This window comes from Erithacus rubecula (genome assembly GCF_903797595.1).
Source record: "Erithacus rubecula genome assembly, chromosome: 2".
Lineage (NCBI taxonomy): Eukaryota > Metazoa > Chordata > Aves > Passeriformes > Muscicapidae > Erithacus > Erithacus rubecula.
The window spans coordinates 22249816-22264921 of NC_136685.1; the positions used below are offsets into that span (position 1 = coordinate 22249816).

Consider the following 15106-nt stretch of genomic DNA (forward strand, 5'->3'; position numbering starts at 1 on the left):
TGGGACTCTTGGGGTGTCCTGTGCAGGGCCAGGGGCTGGACCTTGATGATCCTTGTGGGTGCCTTTCAACCAAGGATATCCTATGGTTTTGGAATTTCCTCGTGTTTCACATAATAAGGTAAAGACATGACGTTTTCCTAGTAAAATACAGTTAAGAACTGGATTGCTCTTTTCCTGAGTGATGCTGACCAGAAAATTAATCCCTTATTTGTACCTGTTGGAAAGGCTTGGTCTTTCCATTGGAATGAGAATCACTACTGCCTGTACTTGTAGAAATGGTAATAATAATATGCTGATTGATAGAGAAGTTTTTTGGTTGCAGTCAAACAATTGAGAAGGAGCATCTCCTCTCCCCTTAGGTTTTATTAAATATAGTTGTTAGCTATGATTGGTTGCATGTGGAAAACTGAAAATGCCAGAAAGTCATGTACTCTGACACTGCTAGTCTGGAAAGTCTGAAGCCATTCTTTTTTTTTTTTTTCGTTCATTCTTTTATTTTACAACAGAAGTTATAGGGGTTCCTATTGCAGGAAGTCTAGGGGTCTTCAATAACAGGATTGTTCATTATTTTCTTGTATTTGGCAGTGAAGGAAAAACAATGCTCAGGCACCTGTTACATCATCTAATTTTTCTGTCTGCTAATAGACTACTTTATTTTTTCATCTTTCCACAATACTGGGTTTGGTTAGGATGGGCTCATTTTTTTTCATCTTTCTAGGACTAAAGCAAAGGTACTGTGTTTGATGAGGAAATTGTAGTTGAAATTTACTTTTTCAGCCAGAGGAAACTTGAAAAATATCAGTATCAAAGGACTGGTAAGAGAAAGGTCAGCCAGAAGTGTATTACAGCTTTGAATAATTGCTGTTTAAAAATACCAAATAGTAATCACTCATTACAATTGCCAATTATTTTCAGCTATGAGCCACAATCACTTGAATAAATTAATGTAGTACTGCTTATAAATTGTTTCTAAAAACAGCCTTAATTTTTTGATCTTCATTGCAATCTTCTTAAATACAAGCAGCGTGAAATTAACTTGACTTTTTAATATTCCTATGCTACATATATCTCTGTCTTTTGGTTCATATATTAATAAGACTGAAGATTATTACTTCTGAAATGCAGTTATAAAGATCAAACTGAGTATAAGAATACTAAACCAATTTCAAAACCATCTGATGGACCTACCACAGCCAGAGAAGAAAGGGATTTGAAGATTATAAAAGAGATAGTATAATATAATCTCCCTTAAACTTTCTTTGCTCACACATGCACAGGTTTTTTCCTGCCGGCCTCCCACCCTCCAGAAGTTCTTTATCCCTTGTATATTGATCAAACCATTTAAAGTCCTAAAGTTGAAGATCTTTTTTCACTCCACCAAAACATGTGTCCAAGTTTGAGACTGCTCTGAGGTTTGTTTCTTTCAGAACTTCAATCAACTCTAAGACACAAAAGGAGCACTTGGACTAAGTAATACACAATTGAAAAGTGCTTTAGTTAAAATAATTTATTGAAAAATATTTGAGACCTGGGTTCTTAATACAAAGGCAAAATGAAATCTAATATACATAGGCTGGAATTTAACCATTGATTGATTAATCTAAATCTAAAACTATTCCTATCAGATTAATTATTTGCACAAATATACTTAATTCTTGAGAGCTATTCTGGAAAATCCTTTTATGGTCTCATTTTCATTCATCAAAGTTTGAGTTCACCTTCTTGAAATGCAGGTTGTACAAAAAAGGAATTTTTTCTTCTTGTCCTTCAGCTCCAAGAAACACCAGCTCAAATTTAGAAGAGAGAAATAATGCATTTTGAGGCTGGATACGTCTTTTATGGTGTAAGTTAACATATAGGAAGTATCATTTTTAAGTACTGGGGAGATTTATAAATGTTGTTTCCTTCTAGCTACTGAAGTGAATGTTCTGTATTTCAGATGATTTAGAAAAATCTTGTTGTTGGCAGACACTAAAAAAGTACTTAATGCAACTGTGCTTCTAAGAAATATATAAAGGAAAGCTGAAGCTGTCATTTATAATGAAGTCTGTATTCCAGGCCTCAAAAATAATTCAGAAAGAAGCGTGTGCTCTGATTCAGAGTACAGATACTCAACTCTTCAGGATTCAGAGATTAATGGCAAATAAAAGGACCAGTTAACTTAATACCACCTTTTCCAGTGTTTTAATAATAATAATCCTGCTACAAACATGCATTAGAAATCATACTGATGCTCACCAGATGTCTTTTTGCTGGTCAGAAAAGTAAATGCTAACTTTTTTTTTTTTTCAATAAAAGCAACGTAAAATAAAACAGACACAAAAAGCACAGAAGAAAAATTGCATAGTAGGGGGTGGGGGAGAAAGCAATTAACTTGAAAAATGTAGAACTGAAAATTAGAACATAGTTTGGCTAAGTTTTCCACTTGGTAACTGTAATTAAAGAGAACTGCTTGTCTTATTGAAGCAATAAAACAAAATACTGTCTCCTTAGTAAATGACCTTTAACTTGCAAAAATATGCAGTTCTGAATGAAAATGAAATAATAGCTTGGATGAAATTAAATTTATTTCCAATTTCTGCATTTTATGTGCACCTTTCTGCATTCTCGAGTATTTGAAACACTTCTAAATGCACTGAGAAGATATTTGTTCAGAATGCTCGCTGCATTATCTTGTACACAATGTGTTATAACATAAAAGCTGCAATTCAAAAGCTGATCTTGCAGGGTAAGGTCAGGACAGGCTGTAGATTTCCTGGTTTGTGTGAATCCAGTATATTACTTACCTATAGACAAGGTATTAAGGAACTGCTAAAAACCATTTCTGCTCTGAAGCTGAAGAAGCAGCTGTAGGATCTCAAACTGCTCTGGCCTTGGTTTATAGTATTGCTTCTTTTTAACCCAAGTTTGGCAAAAATAATGGTATAATTAGTAATGCTTTCATAACATTTATAAAAATTGCAAGGAAGGATATGTTTCTGCACATTCTGAACTGACACGTCAGGATCTACTTTAGAGCTAATACTAGACAAACACTCTCAAGAACCTAGTGCAATTGCTCTATATGGGTTTAACTCCAGACTTTTAGACAAGGAGCTTGATTGTGATGGCAATGAGGTCTGGCATCAGGTAGTAGAGAAGAATGCCATGACCATGCTGAAATATATGCATTTGATGTAGATGAGTTTTTCCACCTAGAATGACTAGACAGACCAAAGCAATACCTTGTTTTTAAGCCCTGTCTTTTGCCTTCCCAGGCAGTTACATCCCAGAATCTCTTAATGCTCACAAGTTTGTTGAGATCCTACACTGTGTAATAAGACAGTATGAGGCATATACTCATAATAATGGCCTCACATCTGATTTTAATCACCTAACCTAACCTGTGCAGTAACATGCAGTGCTTTTGCCACAAGAACCCTTACTAAATGTGTTACTAGGTTTCTTTTTGTGTGTTTATTCTCAAATTTTGAATGTATGTAACTTAATACTAATACATTCATGTTATGATAGATATATTTGATGTATATTGTTGCATTGTCGTTATTTTTGCTCAAATTCTTTACTTATAAAACTCCAGTGTAGAATTGAGTTGGAACTTCCAAGGGCAATTAAATGTGACTGCTTGTTTGGAGTTGGAAGTAATGCAGTAGAAATTCTTTTGGCTAAGAATAGAATCAAATTTGATCAAGATAAGTGCATATTATCTTCTTTTCAGCTGTCAGGCTAGCAGTAGAGTAAGACATCAGTAAGTATTGCCAGCAACAAGTTAGAATTTGGAAACTTGTATTTCAAAAATACTACATAGAATTTCTTTCAAATACTTCAATACAAAGTCTCATCCTTTTTTCTTTTGAAGTTTTATTCTGTTTTATTGTTATTTGGGTTTATATTTTTACATTGTATACATAGTCAGTTTGAAGTATTGTAGAGCTTACCTAGTGTGGTCAGAGTACATGTTTATAATGAATTTTAATATTTATTGAATATGCTGCATTATGTTACTTCTGAAGACTTAAATGGTTTCTGGATTTTATGGTTTTTAAATGTACACAACCACAGAATAAAATTACCATGTGTATGTTCAAATGACTATTGTTTGTGTTGCATTTAATCTACCTTGTCAATGGTATCCAAATTGTGTTCTAGTTATGCAGAGTGTTCATATAATGAACAGTCATGGTGCACATGATTAGTCTGCATTCTGCTGGTCTAATAGTCTATACAGGTTATTCCAACTCTTTTCTCAAATGTGACAGATTACTTGGTTGTTCAATAGAGAACCATTCTGTACTGGTAGCAAAAGTCAGATGGAATTGCATGAGATTTCTCTCTTCTGTTCTTTGATTCATTACTGGGTAAAAAGAGTTGCCCTCAATTTTTGTTTTTTTTGCTGTGCTCCCAATTCGAAATATTTTTGTACTCTTAGCTCCATAAATTACTCAAACTAAATTCTAGCAGAGACTTTGGGAGCTTATCACTTGTCACTGTGGTAATATATTGGTGGGCAGAAGTGGGAGCTAGTATTTAATATAAAGCAATAGTGATATGGAGACATAATTTAAATTCATATACTGATTTTGAAAATGAGAAGGAATTTTTTTAAAATATTTGTGTAAAATTCAATCTCCTTTTTCTAAAAAATTAAAATGTTTCTTTATATGTATATTTGTGCATGTTTATGTAGATACAAGTAATTCTTAGCTAGGATGATCAAAACCTCTTCTTACATATGTTTTTTGATGACCATGTTCCATGCAGTTATGTATTTCTCTGGTACTGTTAAAATTCATGTTCTGTTCCGCCTTTTTGCATACTGGAGGCCTTCACGGTCAGTGGTGATGAACTTCCTCCTCTTCTGACCTCTGTAATAATAATTCTTCCCAAGCTTATTTAAAATCCATATGGGGCAAATATTCCTGCTTCTCACATAGGCTGTGGGGAGTATTGCAGGAGAAGGGATAAGTGCTTTTTAAGGCGTCTCAGAATTGCCGATTTGAGGATTGCTGTATTCTTTGAGTATATCCTGTGTGTGATACTACTTGGAGAACTTTAATTCACTAGAAAATACTGAAGAGTGAAAGAATGTTTACTTAACCTTAACATAAAACACTCAAGTTGTGCCAAAATCCCCCCAAAATACACTATCAAAATAAAAACAACATAATTAAAATTATATTTTTCCTGGTTTCTGAAGCATCCCAGCCAGTTTCTACCTTTCTTTTGGAAAAAAAATGGAATTTTAAATTACAGTTTTTCTTTGTTGAGGTTAAGCTGTCTTTTCCTTTCCATCTGATGAAAAGTCAGTAGACCAATACTGTCCTTATTTCTGTGGCATCTTGGGCTGGAAATCCTATGCATTTTGCTTTTGCTAAAAAAAACTTACACTCTTGTCTTCTGGTATACCATGTGCTTTGACATAAAATATGATTAAAGGGTGTTTCTTTCTTCCATGTCCTCAAAGTTTAGTATTTCCAGTATATGTGTTAATTGGTACAGACTCTTCCCCAGGTGATATTATAGTTATGAAGTAGTTTGCACCTTTTATTTAACATAATATTTTCTAATTTAAGGGACTTTTTCAAAGCTCTTTTTTCTTTTCAGATTTTTTCTTTTCTTGGTTTTTCTATGTCTCTATCCAACAAGGACACTAGCTATGACAAGTATGTCTTCTTGAGTAAGTATTAACTATTTTGACTATTCAGCCCACCTTTTAAATTTGAATGTTGATAAATTTTTATGCCTATAGAGAAAGAAATTTGTCTTTGGGCTCTGCACTTTATTTCATTCTGTATTCTACCTAGAAAATGGTTCATACATGCATATTTAGTTGTTATTTGCATATATATGTTTTTGTTGCTGTGGTGGAGACTGAAGTAGTTCCATAGGTGAGTTCAACAGGGCTTCACAGCAATAAAACTAAAATCTTGAACAGTTTTGAATTTTCTGAAGGAAATGTAAATAGTAGTTGTATTAGTAAATGGTTCAGCCCAACACAACATTTTTGCCATACATTTTAATTATTTCTATTTTAAAAGTCATAATCTGAAACATCAGTTAAAATGTTTTATTTCATATGAATAGTTGCAGAATAAATATCAGTTTTAGGCTTTTTAGTGACTTAGTTTCAAAACTAAAAAAACAAAAATATGCAGCTGCCACTGCATATTTTGGGGGAGAGTTAATAATTTTCTGGCATGCTCTTATCATTCTCTTAAAAGTCTTAAAGCATAAGGAACATCCAACAAAAACACAATTCCATATTTTATACTACACTTGCTTACAGATTTTGAATTCTTTTTCAGAACTCGAGATATTTATACTACCCAAAAGTCTGTTTCAGGTTTGATGTAACTAAATTTTGACAGTTACATAGAAATAAATACTCAGAAACAGCACTTAGTGGATATGCTTTCAGAAATTTTTTTGTAAAAGGTTATCAATAGCTATTAAAAATTGTACTTATATATGTCAGAAACATAAAATAGAATTAAAATTTTTCTTTTATTTAATGTGACCTAGTTACACCAGGGCTATAAAATGAACCTCACAAGTCATGCAATGCAGAGTCACTATGGAGGAGGTAAAGATCATCACTACAGTGCAGATAGTAGGGGAAAACAGAGGCTGTGGTCTGCCTGATAGAGGAGAACAAATCCTGGCTGAGCTGGGGAAATTTATTTTTTTTTTAAGAGGTCATTAGTATATTATTTCTTTCATGTTCTTATATGTTGACTTTTCCCACTACCCAATTACTATTTCATTAAATTAAATTATCTGGGGATAACAATTGCTTTTCTTCAGAAGCTTTTCATGAAGACTGCTTTTGGCTGACTACAATTGCAGGCATTCATCAGCTTGTAAATGGGTGAAGGGAAAAGAACTGCTTCTGAAACTAAATAACAGAACTAAATAACAGAAACCAGTCCTACAAAACACAACAAAGTGGTCAAAAACCAATTCTACTAGTAGCTACAGTCTCAAAAGTGGTTCATTAGAATTTATATTTTAAGATGTATGAGTTCTATGGTTTCATGGCACTGGATTTTGACATTATATTAAATGCTGCTCACTGATTCACAACCACACAACTATCTAGTTTTCTGATTTAAAAATTCAGTGAAACGTTGCTATAAATTTTCATCCACTAAACCAGTGAGTTTTCTCTGCAGTTTGTAAGATGTCTTTGATTCAAGACTTGTACAACAGAAATTTTTCTTCTCCTTGTAAGGAATTTTGTGTAGACACAGGAAAAACTTAGAAAAATTTCAGGAAAATCATGCAGTCTGGGCCAGCCCCTATGGGTTGCAAAAACATTCACTTGTAGGCTATATCAAGCTAAAGCTCACAAGATGAAAAGGATATACTAAGAGTTCTAGTAACCATGGCTAGAATTCATACTGGAGAGAGGGTTAGTCATAGGATTTTTAAAAGTCTCTCAACATACTTTGAGATATGACCCTTTGATTTAATTGAGATTAATTTGCTCCACTGTTCTTACTATCCTTTTTTTTTCCTAAACTTCTTGAAAAATAGATTGCTCCAATGTTTGTGAAGATTTTTTTGCAGTTTTATTGGGATTCTGCTAAGTAATGCTTGTTTTTTGGGGGATATTTTAGGAGTTTCAACAGACTTCCTTTCTGTGGAGTGAGATGTAGTGAGAATGAAGCAAACCCAGAGGCTTCTGGAGATGCTCTGAGTGTGCTTGTGTTATCTGTCATTAACTCACAAGTTTTGCCTTAAAGGATCACCACTCTGAGGTGTGACTGTGTTCAAGGTTGAGCCTAATTGCTTTTTCTTGTGTTGCATGGATATTTCCAAGTTAGTGTGGAGAGCAGAGAGACTACCAGAATTTTGCTTTCATTTACAGATCTTTGAGGATCATTTATAATTGTAAAAATAATCATTAATAAAAGCAGTAAATTGTTATCGTGCAACAGCTTCTCTCTAGTGATACAAAGGTCTTCATGTTTTTCATAATTTTATATCTATGTGCTCCTGAATAGCTATGTAGAGAGCTCAAATTAGATTCCAGTTATAGATGGTGATTCTGGAATTTAGATTTTTTTTTTTTTTTTGTTTCATTATCATTGTATTTAAGGATAAGTGAATTTTTAGTTGAAACATTGGCATAGATGGTAGCAACCAGATAGAACTTCAGGACTTATCTCTAAATTTAGATGCAGCATTACCCAGATGCTGAAAATCTGGTGCTTCCTAATGAAAAACTGTTAAATGTATTGTTTCTAAATGTTTGCATTTCTTGGTAATATTTTTTATAGTACTACAAAAGAAACCAAGAATTAGTCTCTGTTGTGTTGGGCATGGTACACAAACAATATAATAGATAATACTGCACTCAAAAGCTTTTATTTAAACAGACAAGATAGATGTGGGGGGCTGAAGGGCTTTGATGTGCTAGTAGATGTGATTGTGTGATAATGGAAAAGGGTCTGTTAGGACTCTGTAGAGAGGGTAATGAATTTAGGGCTAGCAAGTGGGTAGGAGTCTTAGTGAGAAAAGGATAAAAAGTGTTTAGTAGGGAAAGAAATTAGGCAAATTTGAATTAACTTGTGTTGTGTGTATATGCTTTAATAATTCTTCCTTCCTCCATTCAATATTTCATGTGCTTTATTACCTTTTCTCCTTTTTATGAAGCAAAATACAGTAATTCAGTTCGTGAATAAACTTGGAGGCTTTTCGTTCTCAAATGAAGTGTGTGAAACAAGTCATGTAATTTATTGGGAGTCCTCATTGTACTTTAAATCTTATGCTGGGAATGGCTCGTGGGTGTTGGATTGTTTCTTATGAATGGGTAAGAAATGCTTTTTAACTTTACTACACAATAATTAAATTCAGTTTGTATAGCTGAAATATCAACCATGTTTGTGTCCATATAATGGTGACAATGTTAAGTTACTCAGGCTTATTGAGAGTTATTTTAATTAGATGAAATTTGTGTGAAGATGTGTTAGTTACAGGTTTTCAGTGCTCAATTTAACCAGAGTATTCCTGTATTGTACCTCATTATCTATTTTAGAAAGATCCAAGGACTTATCTCATAGATGAGAAACTCATGTCCCATGCATTATTTTTGGACAGATTAATTTCTGCTCAGCATTAGCCAACTCACATTATTCAGACTGAACTTTTTATGTCCTGATATAATGTATTTCTGTTATGCTCTGAAACATTTATTGTGTTCAGCATTGGTGAAAATGGAGGGAAATTCTTAGATATTTCACTGCAAGTGAGAAAAAATGTAAAATAGAAATAGTAGTGACTGGGTGGGGAATTTATATGTCAACCCAGGCTTAAACCATCTCAACTGCTCACTGTAATAATACAGATTATCCACTCAATCTGACACTGCAGATGACAGTTTCTCTGCTTTCCTCATGTTTCCAGAGCTATAAAACATAGATGTTGAAATTTATATGGAAATAGCTCTTCATCTCATACAGAAAAGGGTTGAATAACTAAGTTTCTTGGTCTCCTCTTTCTTATAAATACTTGAAAATTTACTCGTCGGGCAGATGATAAACTGCTGTTTTTTTGTTTTCAAGATGTCTGGCACTTACCAGTATGAAGCTTGTCCTATATGATATATATTGGGTTATATGAAGTTGTTGCAGTATACTTCAGGTTTTTCAGAAGTTCTTGGTGATTAATTTCCCTTGAAATCGAGGATTTGCATCTTTGTCACCTTAAGGATCCAATAATGTACCTTGTGTGGTGAAAGAAGACTAATAGCATCCTTGGCTACCTTAAGAGGAACATATTTGAGCAGTGGGTTTGGGGAAGAGCATCTCCACAGACTCATTCCAGCCTACTGTATGATTCCTTGCATCTTTTAATTAAATGGTCTGAATTACCTGTCCCACACTTAGCTTTGTATGTAGAATTAAAGAAGTCACTACATAATGGTCACAAGTTACTTTTTCATAACAGGGTGGTCAAACATGAAAGCTGCATTCTTCCTTGAGAAAAAGCTTCAAATAACTACTAGGATAGACAGAGATAAGTACTACAAAATGGTTTCCAATCTTTGTACAAAAATCAGTATTGGATAATCAGTATTCCAACAGGTGCTGTCCTAGAATTTCATTGCCCATTTCATGCCCTGCACTTCTGTGAACAAATACATGGTGAAAATACCTACCTATGCTCTTCATCAGCCAGTATTGGTTGGAAATGTTTCCTCCTGTCTTGTGGTCTACCTTGTAGACTCATCACTATCATCTATATCCCTCATATAACACCAGCAAGTTGAATGAAATTGCTCCAAGGATTAGTTTGTCCCTGTAGATGTTATTGGATCAAATGCTCATGCTGTTTTCACTCATTTTATTGAGCTGTTATTTAGACAAAGTGCTCAAGTTACTCGGAGAGACAGATGAGAAAGAGCTAGAGACAAACTTCAAATCTGCAGATCAAAAGTTTGTTTGATCTTATAGTATCTGCTTATCTGGAAGAGTGCTACTTTAATATTTTTATTCCTGTGCTTCTCTCTTTCACAAAGACTGGGTCCATAAATGTGTATTCTCTCTATTTATTTATTTATTTAACTGAAATAAAACAGTGCTTTGAACTTTTTCTGAAAATACTTCTTCACCTGGTTAAATCATTGAATCATAATATGTAAGAGCATTATTGTCTTATTTCATATTGTGTCAATGGCATACTTTTGCCATTTTTTTACCCAAACTGGTTAACTAGAGAAGAGAAAACTGAAGCCTTACCTAGCCAGAATGAGAAATTCAGTAGAAAATTAGTCAGGAAAATTTCATCCAAGAAAATAATCTTCTCCTTTGATTGATGCTATGTAACTAATAACTTTAAATGAAATCAATCCTACCACTAGTATTTTCACTGATAAAATAGTTCAAATTGGATAATTAAAATAATCAATCCATCTGGAGAAGTTAGTAGTACATTATAAACATGGTATTAATCTTGAGCAGTGATGATCGTCTTTTAGAAGATGTTTTTCAGGATTTCAAGAAACTATTTACCTCTGCTTTTTGACTGTAATGTGAACATAATTTAGACTGGAGTGGTTTTTTACTTCTGAGAAAAACTTGAAATGTTATTTTTAAAGAATGGACGTTGGAGAATTACTGAATTTGCCATCAGACATTTAATCTTCATAGCACTACATTTACATTTTCAAGATGAATTATTCAAGTACAAATACCATATGATTATTCAATGTGTTAGCTGGATAGGTGAGAGACCTTAAATAATAACTAATAAAATAGTGTGTTTTCAGACCCTTTGAACTAATTCTTTTGCAACTGCACATTTCAAAACTTTTAGGTAGCTCTTTCTTCTCAATAGGATCACACTTTTCAGCCAAGAATAATATTGCATATCATAACTTATTTTTGAATTACATGAATCCGAAGCATTTTTTGGTGTTGCTATGATAATATAACTGCTTGAAAATTTGCCAAAGTCAGAAGCAAACTTCCAGTGACTTGGAATGGAAAGCTCTTGTCTTTGTTTTCATGAAAACGGAATGTTTTAGTGAGTGGTGACCTAATTATTTACTGCAGGACCTGTTCATGAACTCAATTTTCTTTTTATCTAGGAAAGTAGATACGTTGCCTTTGTACTCAATTCCAGAACCATGATAGACAAGCATTAATCCATCTTTTGTTAAGACAAACAAGTTTCATTTCTAAAGAAAATTCTGTAAATACTGCAAGGGTTTATAAAGGTCAGTGCTGTAGAATTGGCCTGGAAAATTAAATAGGATTACTTAATCATAACTAATATTTCACTTGTTGTCCAGCAACTTTTGATACAAACATAATTTTTTTACTATAAGGACGTGATGTCTATTTAATACTGCATGGTACATCTGCTCCTGCTCAAGTTTATTTATGAAGAATTTCTTTTAATGTAGTATATCTCTGTGAATTTTATTCAAAGTTACACTTTTCTTGGTTCACTTAAAGTTAGTTTATATTGTGATTAAAAGAGAAATTACTCACATTAACAAGTTTCTTTAATGTTAAATAAATATATGCAGCTATAAGTATAAAGCTAAGAGGCTTTGATATTCTTATTGAAAATTGTTTAAAGTAATTGTAAAAAAATATACACAGGTACCACCCTAAAATTTATAACTTACAATCCTAAATTGCAGTCTTAACTGGTTTTTTTTAGGAAGTAATAATACTTAACACTGCAATGCATTATTAGGTTTTGAATATTTTTTAAAGGTCATTGAGTTATTAATGCGCTTAACTCTTATTTTTATGTATAGTATGATATAATGACTGTAGAAATTATTTTCTCTTTTTTGCACAGCTGTTGTATTTTCAAATATTTGAGTGTTCTTTTTCTGAAAGTAAACATTCTTTGGATGTTTTGTAATTCAAGTTTAGCAATAAGTCTCAGTCTAATAAGTCTAAAGATGCTTTTTATTGTCAGAAAATAAATCACTCTTCATTTCCAATAGCCTGCAAAATTGGACACTTCACAAATCAAACATCACTTGTCACATCACAGAAGGCAACAGTTTTTATAGAAGTTCATGTTTGAGGTTGTTGGTTTTCAGTGGAAGTCATTAGGTATAAGATACTTTGGACTGAAAACTATAGAACTTATTTAGAAAATTCTGTTATGAAAATTGAATTTGCAATTTACTACTTGTAGCAACAGATTTCAGGCAAAAGAGTCCTTTACAGAAATTTATTTTCTTGCATGCAGTTGGGCTATTTTATAAGTTTTGCATTGCTAGTTTGTGATCAATTTGTTCATCTTGGAATTTTCCATTAGTGAGCTGTAACATGTAAAGGATAACTTTACCATGTTCAGTATATATAATGCCAGTTTTTATCTACAGGGAATATTTCATAGACTTCTTCACAAATTTTAAAAGAGAATATTTTATTATTTAAATTAAGACTAATAATATATGCATTTGTATGGCAGAGTATTTCAGTTATTGTGAATCAAGCATGGGAATAATTTCACACACTGATGAAATTCAGCTTGTTCTAAGATGAATAATGACTACTGTTTATTAGTGCATGGATGTGCTAACAACTTCATCTATTTGAAATGGCTAGAGAGCTAAATTATTTAGGGAAAATATGAGAGAGGTAGAATTATCCTAAAACAGATTTGCTATCCCAAAACAGGGATTTGCTGTCTGATAACTTCCATATATCCCATTTTGGGGGTGTATTTTTCCTTCTTGTTCAGTTAGCTTCACTTGCTCTAGGAGCAACAGGATGTCTCACTGGTTGGTAACATTGCTTTTTTTGAACTTAAGGGATGCCAGATGGCAATTATGAAATAGACATTGTGAAGCTCAAATACCTGTAAAATGCAAAGGTTGTTGAATTGAGTGACAGTGGACAAACCTGGGAAAGAAGATACCAGTGTTTTTCCTCTGTGAGAAGCTTCATGGCTCACCACTTATTAAACCAATAAGGAAACAATCTCATCTTCCATCAGAATGGGCTTCAGAATTTAGACTGTCTGCAAATTAGGAGTAGTGTCCTTTACATGACTCAAGGGCAGGGCCAATGTGGCAACTTTGTTATTTTCCATTTTCCCATTAAGAATGCTTTTACCAATTGAGGGATAGTATTTGAATACTCTTCCATGGAGCTTTTAATATTATAGTTAACCAATTGCTAGTTATAATAAATTGTTCTGAAGAATGTTTGGAAAAATCAATCTGTAAAAAAAATGCTGGATGTAGTTTTACCAAAAATAATTAAAAATACTGTATTTCAGGAACTGGAAATACAACCATTTTAAGCAGGTTTTTTTTCTGTTAATCATTTGTTGCTGGTCCTGATGGGAACAGAAGTCTGCAAGTGGTCCACAGTTTTAGGATTGCTAGTCTCTAAAGATCATATTGATCCAGTGTTTCAGAGCTCAGTTGAACACAAATTATTGTGTCTTTTCTAGAGAGTTAGTGTTGTGCAGTCCTTTTATTGTGCTCTAGACCATGACACTGACAAAGCAGGATACCACAGAGAAAGAAATTGAATTATTCTTCTTTGCAGATGATTTATATATGTAATGTGGATTCTATGCAACAGTTGCATAATCCTTGAGTAGTAGGGGTCCTTTGTTTGACATCTTCATTTATGATCTGGATAACGGTGAAGAATGCACTCTCAGCAAGTTTGCAGATGTTAGAAAACTGTGGAGGAGTGTTTGATACACCAGATGGGTGTTCCTGGTCAGATGGACTTTGACAAGCTGGAGAAAGGAGCCAACAGGAACCTCATGGAATTCAATGATTACTGAACTGAGAGAACAGAACTGAGATATTATGACTTCCCTTTTCAAATTTTTGCTCTATGTATTGTGATTTAAAAATAACTGACTTTTCTAATATGCACACAATGTTTTAAAACTTAATATAGCTATGCATACTAGGTTGATACTAGGTTTGTTTTCGTTGTAAAATTTGTATGTTTCTGATTTATTGATTTTGCAGCAAATCATTTGGTTTGGACAAATGAAATAGCAAACCAGCTGTTGTAACAGCACTATCACTTCTAATTTCACATTCAAAAAGTTTATTTCAGAAATTTTAGCATTCTACTTACCACTTATTTTATTTTAGGTTCTGTGGTCTTTGGAATTTGGCCATTGGATCTCAGAAGAACCATATGAGCTTTCATCCAGCTTCCCTGCAGGTCCTGTAAGTTTAATGGTCCTTTAGGCTTGTGAACCTTCTTTTATTTATCTGGGAAATTATTTGCTCTCTGAATAGATTTTGTGAATAAGAAAGCCTACTAGAAAAAAAAAAACATTTTCTAAAAGCAGATACTGTAAGGAGTTATTTCTTCTTCATCCACTACTTTTTGAAGTGTATGCTAAAACTTTGGTACATGTGGAAAATGCAAAATATTCATTCACCAATTAAAACCTGAATAAGCCAGCATCTTACTGAAGTATAAATGTACTGTGATTTTATTTCTATTTATACTTGTATACAAACTAGAGAGGCATGTTATTGCCAAATGGAAAGATTTGCAGGTCAGGGACTCAGTTTTTTTGGCCCAGAAATTACTTGGGCAATAGAAAAATTACTGTGGTCTTCTAGACCTGCTAAGTAGGAAAAAAT

General features: G+C 33.2%; 1 protein-coding gene across 1 annotated transcript in view; it reads left to right on the top strand.

Moving 5' to 3' along the window:
* Positions 1-15106, top strand: part of MCPH1 (microcephalin 1) — a gene marked incomplete at its 3' end in the record, with an annotated part of 122651 nt that overhangs the window by 29203 nt on the left and 78342 nt on the right. The window contains 4 exon segments of the mRNA XM_079298395.1: positions 5639-5674; positions 8659-8739; positions 8741-8815; positions 14603-14680. Coding sequence (XP_079154521.1) covers positions 5639-5674; positions 8659-8739; positions 8741-8815; positions 14603-14680 — 270 coding nt within the window.